General features: G+C 37.3%; 1 protein-coding gene across 1 annotated transcript in view; it reads right to left on the reverse strand.

Moving 5' to 3' along the window:
* Window positions 1–580: 580 nt before the first annotated feature.
* The window catches only part of EVI5 (ecotropic viral integration site 5), a 78,633-nt gene continuing 66,156 nt past the window's right edge, over window positions 581–13,057 (reverse strand). Inside the window, exon 20 of the mRNA XM_029284703.1 lies at window positions 581–1,791. Within this exon, the coding sequence (XP_029140536.1) occupies window positions 1,489–1,791 (303 nt within the window). The 3' untranslated portion in view covers window positions 581–1,488. The remainder of the gene's footprint in view (window positions 1,792–13,057) is intronic.

Here is a 13,057-nt window from a genome sequence, read left to right on the forward strand (position 1 = left end):
AAAACATGTTCCACAGCTCTCAGGACCTCACACTGGGTCGAAGGTTCATTTTCCAACATGACAATGATCCTAAGAACACAGCCAAGACAAAACAGGAGTGGCTTAGGGACAACTTTGTGAATGTCCTAGAGGGCCCAGCTAGAGCCCTGACTTGAACCCTATTGAACATCTGTGGAGGGACCTGAAAATGGCTGTCCACCGATGGTTGCCATCCAACCTGACTGAACTTGAGAGGATTTGCAAGGGAGAATGGCATAAAATCCCCCAATCCAGGTGTGCAAAACTTATCGCGTCATACTCCAAAAGACTCGAGGCTGTAATTGCTGCCAAAAGTGCTTCGACAAAGTATTGAGGGAAGGGTCTGACAGTACTTATGCCAATGTGATATTTCAGTTTTTTCTTTTTAATAAATTTACAGACATTTCTAAAATTCTGTTTTTACTTTGTCATTATGGGGTACTGAGTATAGATTAATGAGAAAAAAATGAATTTCAACAACGGTAGAATCGGGCTGCAGCGTAACAAAATTGACAAAAGTGAAGGACATTTTTAAGAAAGAGTTAAACGTAACTGTTTAGCATTTGTTAAATCATGAAAAAGGTTTTATTATATAGTTACATATACACAAAGTTAAAATTTCAGCGAATAGCATCATTTCAAACATAAATGGGACATGAACTGTAGATCATCTGATACAGAGAAGTCTCAGAATGAGAATTAGTGTTTTTCTTATTTTTTTCCCCATACATCGCTCCCAATTTTAATTGCTTACACATAATTTCATTTTTTCTTTTAAAATGCTAAGACACTCATGTAACATTTACACATCTCATACAAAATTCAATATACATTTTAGGTAGGAGTACAGTTATACAAATATATACAAAATAGATATTATTTGTAGTTAACGTATTTGATCAAATTCATTAGCAACGTGTCAAAAACAAATGCACATAAATGTTGACAAAAGTTTTCAATCCTTTAGAATGAAGTATGACCATTCATTATATAAAATAGCACAAACAGAGGCTTTAGATTGGAAACTCTGTTAAGTCTCCGGTAGTTGAAGTTAATTAAAAATAAGACACTCAAAATAATCAGATATTCCGTATCTGCTATTTCTAGTGTGCACATATCCATCTTGATTGCAAATTGTTTATGGAACATAGTTGTTCACAGAGCATTAAACTATTGCACAAGACTGTCCCTTCTGAAGAGTAATGATTTTCCGTGTTTGTGAACAGCAGCTAAGGCAACAATTATGAATGCACATCTTCTAGCATGAGAAACGTACAAGGGATAATAATTAATACTGTTAGAGTTGTCAACCACCCTATATCTTCTCAAGTGTACTTCATGGCAATAATGTCAAAGAGAAAGATTTGGCAAACACAGATGCAAGGACCAAGTCAACTTGAGTGCTTAATGCTAATTTTCTTAATTACGGAAGAAGCTCTTTGAGAATGAAAGCCAAACTTTTCACAGTGATCACACCATAGTAGAATAAGACTCCATTCTTTTTTTATTTTTTTCCTTCTGAGTATTTGTGATCAGTGATTCAGTGTTTTCAGTATCACTGTCACTACTGTCTACCACTGTTGGATTCAGGTCCAACTGGCCAGTTCTGCTGTGCAAATGAAAATGGATCCCGTGTTCTTGAATGTGATTGGATATAAAATCTTCATCTGAAGAATGCAGTGATTCATCATCTCTTATCAAATGGTTCACGATATGAATCCCATCGAAAGTGTTTGTGCCTGGAAAGGTTTTCTTACTTTTTAAGCATCTGATCTGTCAAAAGAAAAAAAGACATTTAGAAGAATTAAGAGAACAGGTCCTTTGTCCTCTTCATTTCCATCTGTGAACCAATCGCTTTTGAATTATGGCTGCAATTGCCAAGAGTATACTTTCAGTATATGCCAATCATTGCTCACTCAGTTTTAGAAGAATTTGAAACAGATGAAAATATTATATGTCTGTAAACTGGTCCTGAATATCTTTACAAAATGACAACTTTGAAGAAAACATTTCAATGATAAACATGATTAATTAGACATTTGGGGCATTGATCTTTCAAAAATTGTTTATTATTGAGATGAATTTCAATCTTATCATTCAAGTCACACGTGAATCATCTATAATACTGGGAAACACAAACATCAACAGACCTGAGCTATACAGAAAAACTACAGAAAAGAACACAACATTTTGTAGATGTAGGGTTGCATTTTGACTTTGGTGCATCATAGGCTGATTCTCAAAAGCATCGGGGGGGGGGGGGTTTCAGGGCAAAAACCAATTGTAATTTCATTTACATTAAAATTGAGTTAAAAATGAATTTAGTTACTAAGGTTTGCCATTTGACAACTTTGGTGAACTCTGCGGACCTCAGATTGTATGTTTTATACAATTGTTTTGTTTTTGCAATGTTCTGCACATATTTCCTCCTCACACCTTTATAAAACCTATTATTTTTGTTTTTATGCTTGATCGTCTGAGAACATGACAATACACACTTAATAATGATGTTAGAATATTGTAAGGAATTCTGTTGACATTATTTAGAATAAAAAAAGTACTTTGTCTTTTCCACTATGCAAAATTAAACTCTATACGTGAAAAACACATTACAAGTCCAGACATGTCAATTAATATAACATTATTAATTAATGAGCAGGTTTAAAATATGTATAGTTGGTTGGTACTAGAGCTAATATTCCAGACAAAGTGCCTGTTGATGAAGAGAATAAGTCATATTCTAGAAATGTGTAAGTCCATTTTGCTAGCTTGATTCTAATAAGTGTTTCAATGCAAGTGTCTTTAGGAAACAAACCATGCCAACTGCTAATTAGATCTAAAATGAAAAAGGTACACACTCAATACCTCATGCATAGGGTATTAAATAAGATGTTGAATCATAAATGGCGAGGAACCACTAAAAACATGCCTCAGAAGTTAAAATCATACTATAAAATTACAACAGACTTTGTATGTAAAAGCCGAAAACTGCAGGATGCTCAGAAAAAAATATTTAGCAAGATGTCCCATTTAAAGATTCTTTGCACCTTATTAAGTTGCTCCATTATAGTAAGAAATAATTTTTGGCAAATGCCAGGAGCCTTGCTCAAATGAGATACTCCATAAGCAAGATTACAGCATTTTCAAATTCAAATTAGAATTTGGTCAAATATGTCACGAGTTTAGGAACTTCAGTCTTCTAGACACTATGGGACTCAAATTTTATCAGTTCCAAAGCCAATGGGAAATTGCAGTTCAGTAAAATCTGAAAAATGTTATCCATCTCTACTTTAAGCACTATCAAATTGATTTGGACACTAAAGTCCACTAAACTTTGTGAAGGTTTTTTTACCCCAAATATTAAAACGGAAACACCCACCCAATGCAAATCATCGTTAAGTAACCTACAGATTATCTCAGTGTCGTGTAATATTGAAAGAAATTGAAAATAATTCCAGAAAGCTTTTGATTTTTTTCTCCTGCTGATATTCTTCTTAAAGCCAAATTAACTGCATCTACAGTATTTTGGCAGAATAAATACTCATCTTTCTGCATTCAAGATATAGTACAGTAGAAAAGCTGCAAGGCATAGCAATATCAGCCACACCCTACTTGGTTTCAGTTACTGCATGCCGACTGGAAATTATCCTAAAACAAGAAATACAGCAGGAAGTGGAAGACATGTTCTTAAGTTGACCGGATGCTGAGTGTTAACATGTCTTTAAAAAGTCTTATTGGCTTTGGATCTTTCAAATGTTAATTGTGGCTTAACAGATGGACATAGAAGTCATCCTTTCCAGGATAGTAAAGTACACCTAAGAGATCACCTTAAGGCAGACATGTCAAACACAAGGCCCGGGGGCCAGATGCGGCCCGCAAAATGGTTTCATGTGGCCCGCGAAGCCATCCTGGAAACAGTGAGGGAACAGCCCCCGCTGCCTTGGCCCTGGCCGGCCGAGAGCCAATGTACAATTTCGTGGTGGCCATCTATGCTGAAACGCATTCAGTCTTAGCTCCACAAGGCCGTCTAGAAACAGCGAGGAACCAGCCCCTGCTGTGTCGGCCCCGCCCCCTGGGTGCATGCTGGGGAGGTGTCACCCTTTGTGAGGAATGAAGAAATGGACCATGCTTTGGTGCTTGCCCTGGTCCCACCCCCTTCTGACAGAGACCCTCAGATCTGTCCCACTCCTGCCCAGGCCCCCACAGGCACCCTTGATGCAAATGATGTAGAGCTGGCCATGCCCACCCAGTAGGCCACACCCACTCCATCCACACCCACCCAGTAGGCTGCACCCACCCTGGCCACACCCACCCGGTCCCCCCAAGGGCAACCGCAATGCTGATGCGGCCCTCAATGAAATTGAGTTTGACACCCCTGCCTTAAGGTAACGGTGGGGAGGGAAAGATATCCCATTCTGGAGAAAGCATGGCAACAGAATGGAAATGTTTTCTGCACCAATAGCTGAAGAAATACACTTCATACCTTTGCTTTTAGAAGGGGAAAACGAAAGAGAACCAAAATTGGAAGAAAGCCATGCTTTTAAAAAAATATTCGGAAGAAATGTGGGCTGTGGAATAACTAAGGAAGAATATTTGGATACTTCAGAAAGCTACTATTGGACAGAATTATTGCTCTTGCAGTGCTAGTATAAATCTGAATTTCACATCCAATGCGATGGCCAGTACTTAGATTATAAGTACTGTATGACAGAACATGTACTTTTGAAATAAAAGGGACGATCCAGACTGTGTGGATAAGGAAATAATAAGATTAACCAGTCAAGTCTCTTTTTTTTGTCAAGCTTAATTCCGAGTGACTTCATAGATATGTCTATGTAGCTTTCCTGGCAATATATGCAACTGGTTTGTCATCTCTTTTTTCAGATTTTTTTTTCAAAGCTTCTCAATTTAGCTCCAGCATTGGGATTCCATGATGGTCTCCGACCTACGTAGTAACCAAGTCTGATCCCACAGTGCTTAGCTTTTTATGATCAGCCAACGTTCACCAGATGCTGCCACTCAACTGAATTGAGTGCCTGAAGTATCAGAAAGCTTGTCCGTCAAAACTACAGGCTATTACCCCAACTATCTTTAGCTTAAATAATGTTAGCAGTAATAGCAACTGATTTCCCTAGCAATGTCTCCGGGCACCTTGGAAATGGCAGAATTAAGAAATGAACCAAAGGACCCACAAACCCACATCTGCCACACTGAACCTGGTTATCCTCTTGAGAACACAACATAGCCATGCTCCAAAAGACAAAAAATCATACTGAACTTTTTCACAACATGCTCTTACCTGTAGTTGACTGTTACACCCAAACATAAGCAAGAAGAAAAAGACAGCAGAGAAAAAATTAGAAGTATTAAACCATTTTAATCTAAATTTTAAATGCCACAAACCAAGGCAGCCATTTAAGATTCAAATGCTCTAAAAAAATATTATCACTGGCCAGTGTGTTAATTTGGAGAAGAAATGCAGCATAATTACAAAAATTCCTTAGTTAAAGGTTTTCTTTCACTTAAACCAGAAAGAATATATTGCCATACAGAAATTTCCAAGAATATGGAAGAATTGTTACCTCTATTATAATTGGAACTGTACCTTAGTGATGGCGCTAAGAATTGTCCCAAATCTATGATTTTATAGGTTTAGAATTTAAACCACTGTCTGAGATGTTTCCACCAAGGTTTTCTTATGTCCAAAACAAGAAAATATACACTCTGGAATTATTTACAGCTTTCGTTGCTCTGAGGCACACTGGTTACTTTAAAGTTAAAATGTAGGCAACACAAATTCCAGTTAGAGATCCATTGCATCATATATCTTTTGGTTCTCTAATTGTGAAACACTGATATTTCTCTTCCAGAGTTTGAAAGTGTTGAGCACAGATATCATAACTCGAAACATACTTTTATTCGTCTGCACTGTGAAAGCTATGCAATATGCAAGTTGTATGTCTGTGTAATCTTTTTTTTTTAACCTACACTATGATTCACCTCATCACATGCTTATGACTTTTAATAACAAGCTATTAATCTCCAATCAAATCAAACTTTTATTGGGGTCAAATAATCTGAAATTGTAAATCTGAAAAGATGCTGATGGACTCCTTCTGTTAGTTATTGGTTACCATAATTAGCCTATCTTGTATCTTGTGGTGAGACCTCTTGCTGTTGGTCTACTTATTTCTCCAGTGAGGTGGCAGATAACCATCTTGAGATATAGGTAGTCCTCACTTACTGATCATGATTGAGACCAGCAATTCTGTCGCTAAGCACCATGGCCATAAAGTGAAACGTCACATGACTGTGTCTAGCTTATGAGGTCAGTTCTGGCTGTGATCATTAGGCAAATTACCTGTAATGATCAAGCATGATATGACGTGACCATGATTTGCAATTTCCTGCCAGTTTTGCCATTGTCTTTGCTTGTTGTGAAGGTTACAAATGGGGATCATGTGACCACAAACTGCAACCATCCTAAATGTGCGCTGGTCGCCACAAACTTGAATCAGAGTCACATGACAATGGGGATACTGTGATGGCTGCAACTGCAAGGACTGTTCGTATGTCTCCTTATTCCGTGCTGTCATAACTTTGAATGGTTGCTAAATGAGCAGTCAGTAAGCGAGAGCTACCTGTATTTTCCAGTGCTGTGCATGGTGGGTAGAGAAAGATTATATTACTAAAATTGCACCAGCATAGGTCATCATGCTATTTTGCTAAGAAACTTTTCACGTGCAGGCAATGTGACTGGAGAATGAATGGCTTGTGTAACAGTCAGTTTAATTTCCAAAAGGAAAACTATTATACCCCATGATCTAAGACAGGGGTAGGCAATCTTGGCTCTTTTATGACTCGTGGACTTCAATTCCCAGAATTCCTGAGCCAGCCATGCTGGCTCAGGAATTCTGGGAGTTGAAGTCCATGAGTCATAAAAGAGCCAAGGTTGCCCACCCCTGATCTAAGAAAATGTAAGAAATATGTTTAGTAATGGTTAATTCTCATGACATATGTCATACAAATGAGATCCAGAATCAATTCACGCATAGGTGAGCCAGTTATAATTACTGCATTTATCTGAAATAAAGAACATCTTTCTTCCCAAATAATTCACCTTTAAAAGGGAATAGTCAATTTAGATTTCCCAACAATACGATAATATACATAAGATGCGGGTAGGGATGGGGTCGGAGAGAGGGAGGATTCTATTAATTTTGGGGGTGGTGGAAAATGCTTTCCTTTCAGATAAGTGCTATAAACATAAAACCTGAATATTTGTAAATGGTTCAAATGTCCACATACTATTATGATGCAGTTTTGTGAGAGCTGAGCGTGTTATGAACTTCACTTTTACAGAAGTACCTGGGTAATTAGACTGAAAACTAAAGTCATGCATATCTTAATTCTGAGTATATATTTAAATTCTAAATATCTGGATAATATTTTTCTAAAAAGTCATGGGAGTAGGTTTTGTAGCTTTATCGCTTATCTACAGCTTAAACAGCAAACAGGAAAAAAAGATTTTTAACACGAAGATATTGTAGTGCTAGCTTGACAAAGATTAAAACTTGTGATACATTGAGACCAAAAGATTTCAAGTAAGTCAGAACAGGAAACCAATCACTTGCTCAAGCAGGGGTCATGACTTTTTGATCACTGTGCTAATACTATAATCAAAAGTTTTGAAATCTTAAAAGAAAGTATGTGATTGAAACGATAGCATGCAATCAGAAGAACATGTTTCAAACTCAATTCTATAAGCAACTTTGCTTATTGCAAAACACACCCTAGCGCCATTTTATTTAGCACAGGGGTCCCTGACCCCTAGTCCGTGGCCCACTATCGGGCTGTGTCCTATTCGCAACTAGACCATGTGAGCAGTTGGCCAGCACACATGCACGCACAGGTCAATTTGTGCAAGTCGAGCTGTGCACGCATGCATGTTGGCCTGCCGCTCATGCGAGTCAAGCCCTGCACCTGAGTGCGTGCCAGCTCGCCACTCATGAGGCCCCATTTCCTTCTCCCTCCCCCAGCTGGGCCACCAAGCCGCAAAGATTGGGGACTGCTGATTTAGCAGGTTTGAAAGACTTATGCTGCTAGTAGCAAGTATAGGATTCAAATAAGAAGTTAACTTCAACATAGGATGATAATCCTCAGTAGCCACCATTAATTTTAAAGAAAATGAAGACATATTGAGAAATTACCTAATAAAGAGGTGTAAAATGAAAGATTGCATAAGATGATCAGTTACGGCCTCATTAAGTCAGATTGAAAAAGGAAATTTTTCACTCTACTTGAGTTGAACTATAAAATCCCCATTCACTTACGATTCCTAACCAGTATTATTTTCTCTACTAAATTTTTCTACTAAAATGTATATATTGACATACAAGTTTCACAAAGTCATTCCTCTGTTCTTTACCTCAATTAGGTTCCAAGAAAAATAGTCCTATGCATTTCAGGTTGTGTAACATCATTAACAAAAACAAAAGAGGTTTATTTATTTATTTATTTGTTTTCAATTCATATGATTTCCCCCTCCACACCATGGAACTGGGGTGGATAATAATTAATAAAAGCTACCCTAAAATTACAAACAAAAATGAAAAGACATCATACTTGGAACAGCTTCCATTGGACTAAGGCAGGGGTCTCCAATCCTGGCAACTTTAAGACTTATGGACTTCAACTCCCAGAATTCCTCAGCCAGCAAAGCTGGCTGAGGAATTCTGGGAGTTGAAGTCCACAAGTCTTAAAGTTGCCAAGGTTGGAGACCCCTGGACTAAGGCAACAAGACAGTTTAATTGTAGGAAAGCAATGGAAATACAAGTAGTCCCTGGTCACATGACATCTTACTTGATGACCCCTTCTCTCAACAATCCAGGATTCCAGGCTCAATTGTGGTCCTAAGTTGAGGACTACATGTAGAGTGAAGTTTCTACCATGATGGTGTCAGAGAGTAGGAAAGGGAAAGGAACTGTCCAGCTGAATATAAATTTAATTTATTAAATTATTAATTGAATACATTAATTTATTCATATCCAGCTGGATATGAATAAAAAAGCTAGTACAATCCTTGGTTGCATTAACAGAGGCATAGAATCAAAATCACATGAAGTATTAGTACCGCTTTATAAATCCTTAGTAAAGCCACTCCTGGAATACTGCATCCAGTTTTGGTCACCACATTACAAAAAAGATGTTGAGACTTTGGAAAAAGTGCAAAGAAGAGCAACTAAGCAACTACTGATTAAAGGCCTGGAGACAAAAACAGTTGCAGGCTTTGGGTTTGGCCAGTCTAGATAAAAAAAAGGATTAGGGGTGACATGATAGCAGTATTCCAGTATTTGAGGAGCTGCCATAAAGAAGAGGGGGTCAACTTATTTTCCAAAGCACCAGAGGAAACAATGGTTGGAAACTGATCAAAGAGAGAAGCAACCTGGAATTAAGGAGAAACTTCCTAACAGCGAGGACAATTAACCAGTGGAACAGTTTGCCTTCAGAAGTTGTAGGTGCTATATCACTGGAGGTTTTTAAGAAGAGACTGGACAGTCACTTGTCTGAAATGGTATAGGGTCTCCTGCTTGAGCAGGAGGTTGGACTAGAAGACCTCAAAGGTCCCTTCCAACTGTATTCTGATTCAACTAAATTAAAAGTTATCTTCAACACAGAGTGGTAAAATCTGCAAGATTTAAATATTAAATCTGTAGGTTACACCTTTCAGAAAATTCTGGGGTAAATTAGGAAATAACATGATTTTGGATTTAATTTGGAAGAAGTGCTTCAAAATGCACAATACGACAAACTCAATTCCTGTCTGTGATTTATTAAAAGGGCTACATCTGTTTCCAGCATCATCCTGTTACAATGGAAATCTCCCTGTAGCAGCCATGAAATCCCTAAAAAAAAGGATGTGGCTGTTACAAGTCGCAGACAGGGTACTATGCACTCATTCCCTTCTCTCCTGAAATTTGTCTTTTAAACGGAATCTGAGGCCCTAAAAATGGCATAAGAAGGGAGACACTTTCACAAGAAACGCAATGAGGCCCTCAAGTTTAATAGCTATCTAGCATGAACAGCAGTTCTGTTTTTCAAGAGCACATACACTCTTCAGCATATCAGAGTGAATAAAGTTACTTTAAAACTGAGGGTCCATAAAGCTGCTATGTTAGATTGGGTATTTGCTAACCACATGACCTCACAAATGCTATCTTATCGCATCACAGTTTCCTCAGACTGACCACAATCACTAAAAATCTAGACTCCACCAGCATAGATGCTCAGAATCTGACACGTAATAACAAAAACAGCAACTTTTAGTTGTCCAATAACTTTGCTGTTGTGGGAGGACAAATCTGGTGGTGTGGTCTTGTCTTACTGCATCTGCAAGATACCGTACAAGGAAAGCACATGATTTATTGTTCTGAAAGTTTTTGCCACAAGTTGGAACACTCACATTTTAAATCTGAAAACATATTTTTCCTCTCTCTTTGGTGTCAGAAGATCATGAAGCAGAAGAACCTTACACAGTGTTGTGTTTTATCATCATTTCAACTGTGTGCATAAATGTCAAAAGTTTGTATTATTTATTTAGGTTTATATGACCATCTAGCTCAACTTCACGACTTTGGGCAATGAATGGCAGTTAAAAACTTAAAATTAACAAAGCCATCCAAGCCATCAACACAATCGTCCCAAGGGCTCTGTCACATCTCTGATGGTATAACAAGGTTTTGAAAGATGTCTAAAAGCCACCAGGTTGGGGCTAATCTTATCTTCCATATGGTGATGCTCCAAAGAACAGGCACCTCAGAAGAAGAAAAAAATCTCTTTCTGGGCCCTGCCAGATAGCACTCTTTAACAGATGGGACCCATAATGTGACTCTCTTGCAGGATCTGATGAGGAGAAATTCTTAGAAAACAGGCAGGCTCAGATACCAAATTATATTAACAGCCAGGTTCTAAACCATTTCTTCAAAGATTACCCACAATACTTTGTACTGAGACTAAGTAAAGGATGAAAGCTAACAGTGCACTTGGGTGTAATAACTGGGTCACACGGATCTCCTATTAACAACTTGGTTATTTTATTTCTGGATCAACAACTGGTTTTTGGATCTTTTCCTAGGTGGTCATACAATGTTATTCAGTTGTGATGGAACTAAAACACATATAAAAACAACTGATTTTTGTAGTTTTAAGAACATAAATTTCACATAATCCAATTTTTTAGCGCTACCTGAGAATCCCAATTTTGTTATTTAGTCTGAATAATTTATCAAAGTAATTATTTAGCATTCACAATTGTCTAAAAGTAGAATATTTGCCCTGTATTAAGCCCATTTTGTTTCAACATAAACATGAACTTAACAAGAGATAGCAGATCTATCAGAATATTTATACCAACTGCATCAGGAGAGAAATATCAGATGAGTGATAGCATAAGATTCATTGGGAATAGGAAGAAAGAATTTTTAGCTTTCAAGTTTAAGAAAAGAAAGTGAGATAGTTTCAGAAAAGAGATTCCCTCTCTAAATAATCTCTGCAGGTATTTATGATCTGAAATGATTGAAAACCTTCATTAAAGAGTTTCTAGATATCAATCAAATGTTTTTCAGCTAAACACTTCCTTACCAGTAAGATAACCTGTATCTAAACAATTCTGGCTCTAGATTTTGTTTACTTGAAGATCCACAATCCAAAGGATAAAGTTACAATCAACTAAAACCTTTTTTAAAAAAAATCTAAGCTTATTGCTTGCAGCGGTGAAATATAAAAAGGTCACATAAGATTAATATCCTTCAACTGTGCTTCACAACAGTTAAATGTAACATACCTACAGATATGAATTTACTTTAAAACTAGGGTATTACTCGGTAGCCCTTGACTTAGTGACTATTCAAAGTTATGACAAATACTCCAAAAGGTACTTATGACCCAGTTCCTAAGTTCCCATGGATACCGCCTCCCATAGTCACATGACAGCATTTTGAGTGCCTGCCAAATTGATCTGCATTTATAGCTGCTTGCAGTATCCTGTGGCATGTGACTGTGGTTTACAATTATTTTTTTTTGCTGAAAAACAACATTTATTTTTGTTTTCAGCAAAAATGCCCCAAGGCAAACAATGGGTTTGCTTAACACGCGTGGAGTTCACTTAACAAACCATGGATTTGGTTAATAAACAAGGTGATTCTATTAAAGACTGCCACAAAAAGGTCATAAAACCAGGGCAGACACATGATGCCCTGCTTTTATGACCATCATTACAACTGTAATGGGCAGGCTCCGTCTTAGGTTGAGGACTACCTGTATATTAATTTCATATTTTTTTATATAGAAAAGTACCTCTTTTAAAAAAAGGCTAACAATACTTGAAATTGAGGAACACGTAAAACAGAAGGCAGAAATAAGTTACACAAAGCAATGGCACAGAACAAAAATATCTGTTCTAATAGAGGAGATGGTTGGCATTACAAATCAGATGATATTGCTACTGGGTTTACTGCATAGAAGCCAACTGCTATTAACATATAGAGAAATTATTGCCTGAGAATAAAAAGAGAGGATCTAAAAACACTTCATAATGCAACAGTCACACACAACCTGCAAATCCAGGATTTTTCTTCATTCTATAACTGGAAACCACTATTTCTTCCTTCTACTTCCCAAGAAACTTTGTGGTCTGCCAGTGTAGCCTTATCAATTCTAATCTTATATACCACTCCTCTAATCTACACAACACATTTGTTCCTTGGAGTATCCAACAGGAAGCCAAAACAACTGTTCAGGAATGCAGAATATACGTAAATGGCACTAACTCTAATTAAAGCAACTGATAAAATAGGGAAACAGTACAAATGAGAGAATAATAATAAATATATCTGTAGTTTGGACTCAAATCTTTTCAAGAGCCAACTGAATCAACATATCTTCCTGAAGAAGCCCATTTTTGCATCAAGCTGACTCGTGTTAACATTTATGAGAGTTAGCAGCATATACTTACAATCAAAAAAATGACTGCCCAGATATA

The sequence above is a fragment of the Protobothrops mucrosquamatus genome, unplaced genomic scaffold (genome assembly GCF_001527695.2).
Source record: "Protobothrops mucrosquamatus isolate PMUCROS unplaced genomic scaffold, P.Mucros_1.0 scaffold854, whole genome shotgun sequence".
NCBI lineage: Eukaryota > Metazoa > Chordata > Lepidosauria > Squamata > Viperidae > Protobothrops > Protobothrops mucrosquamatus.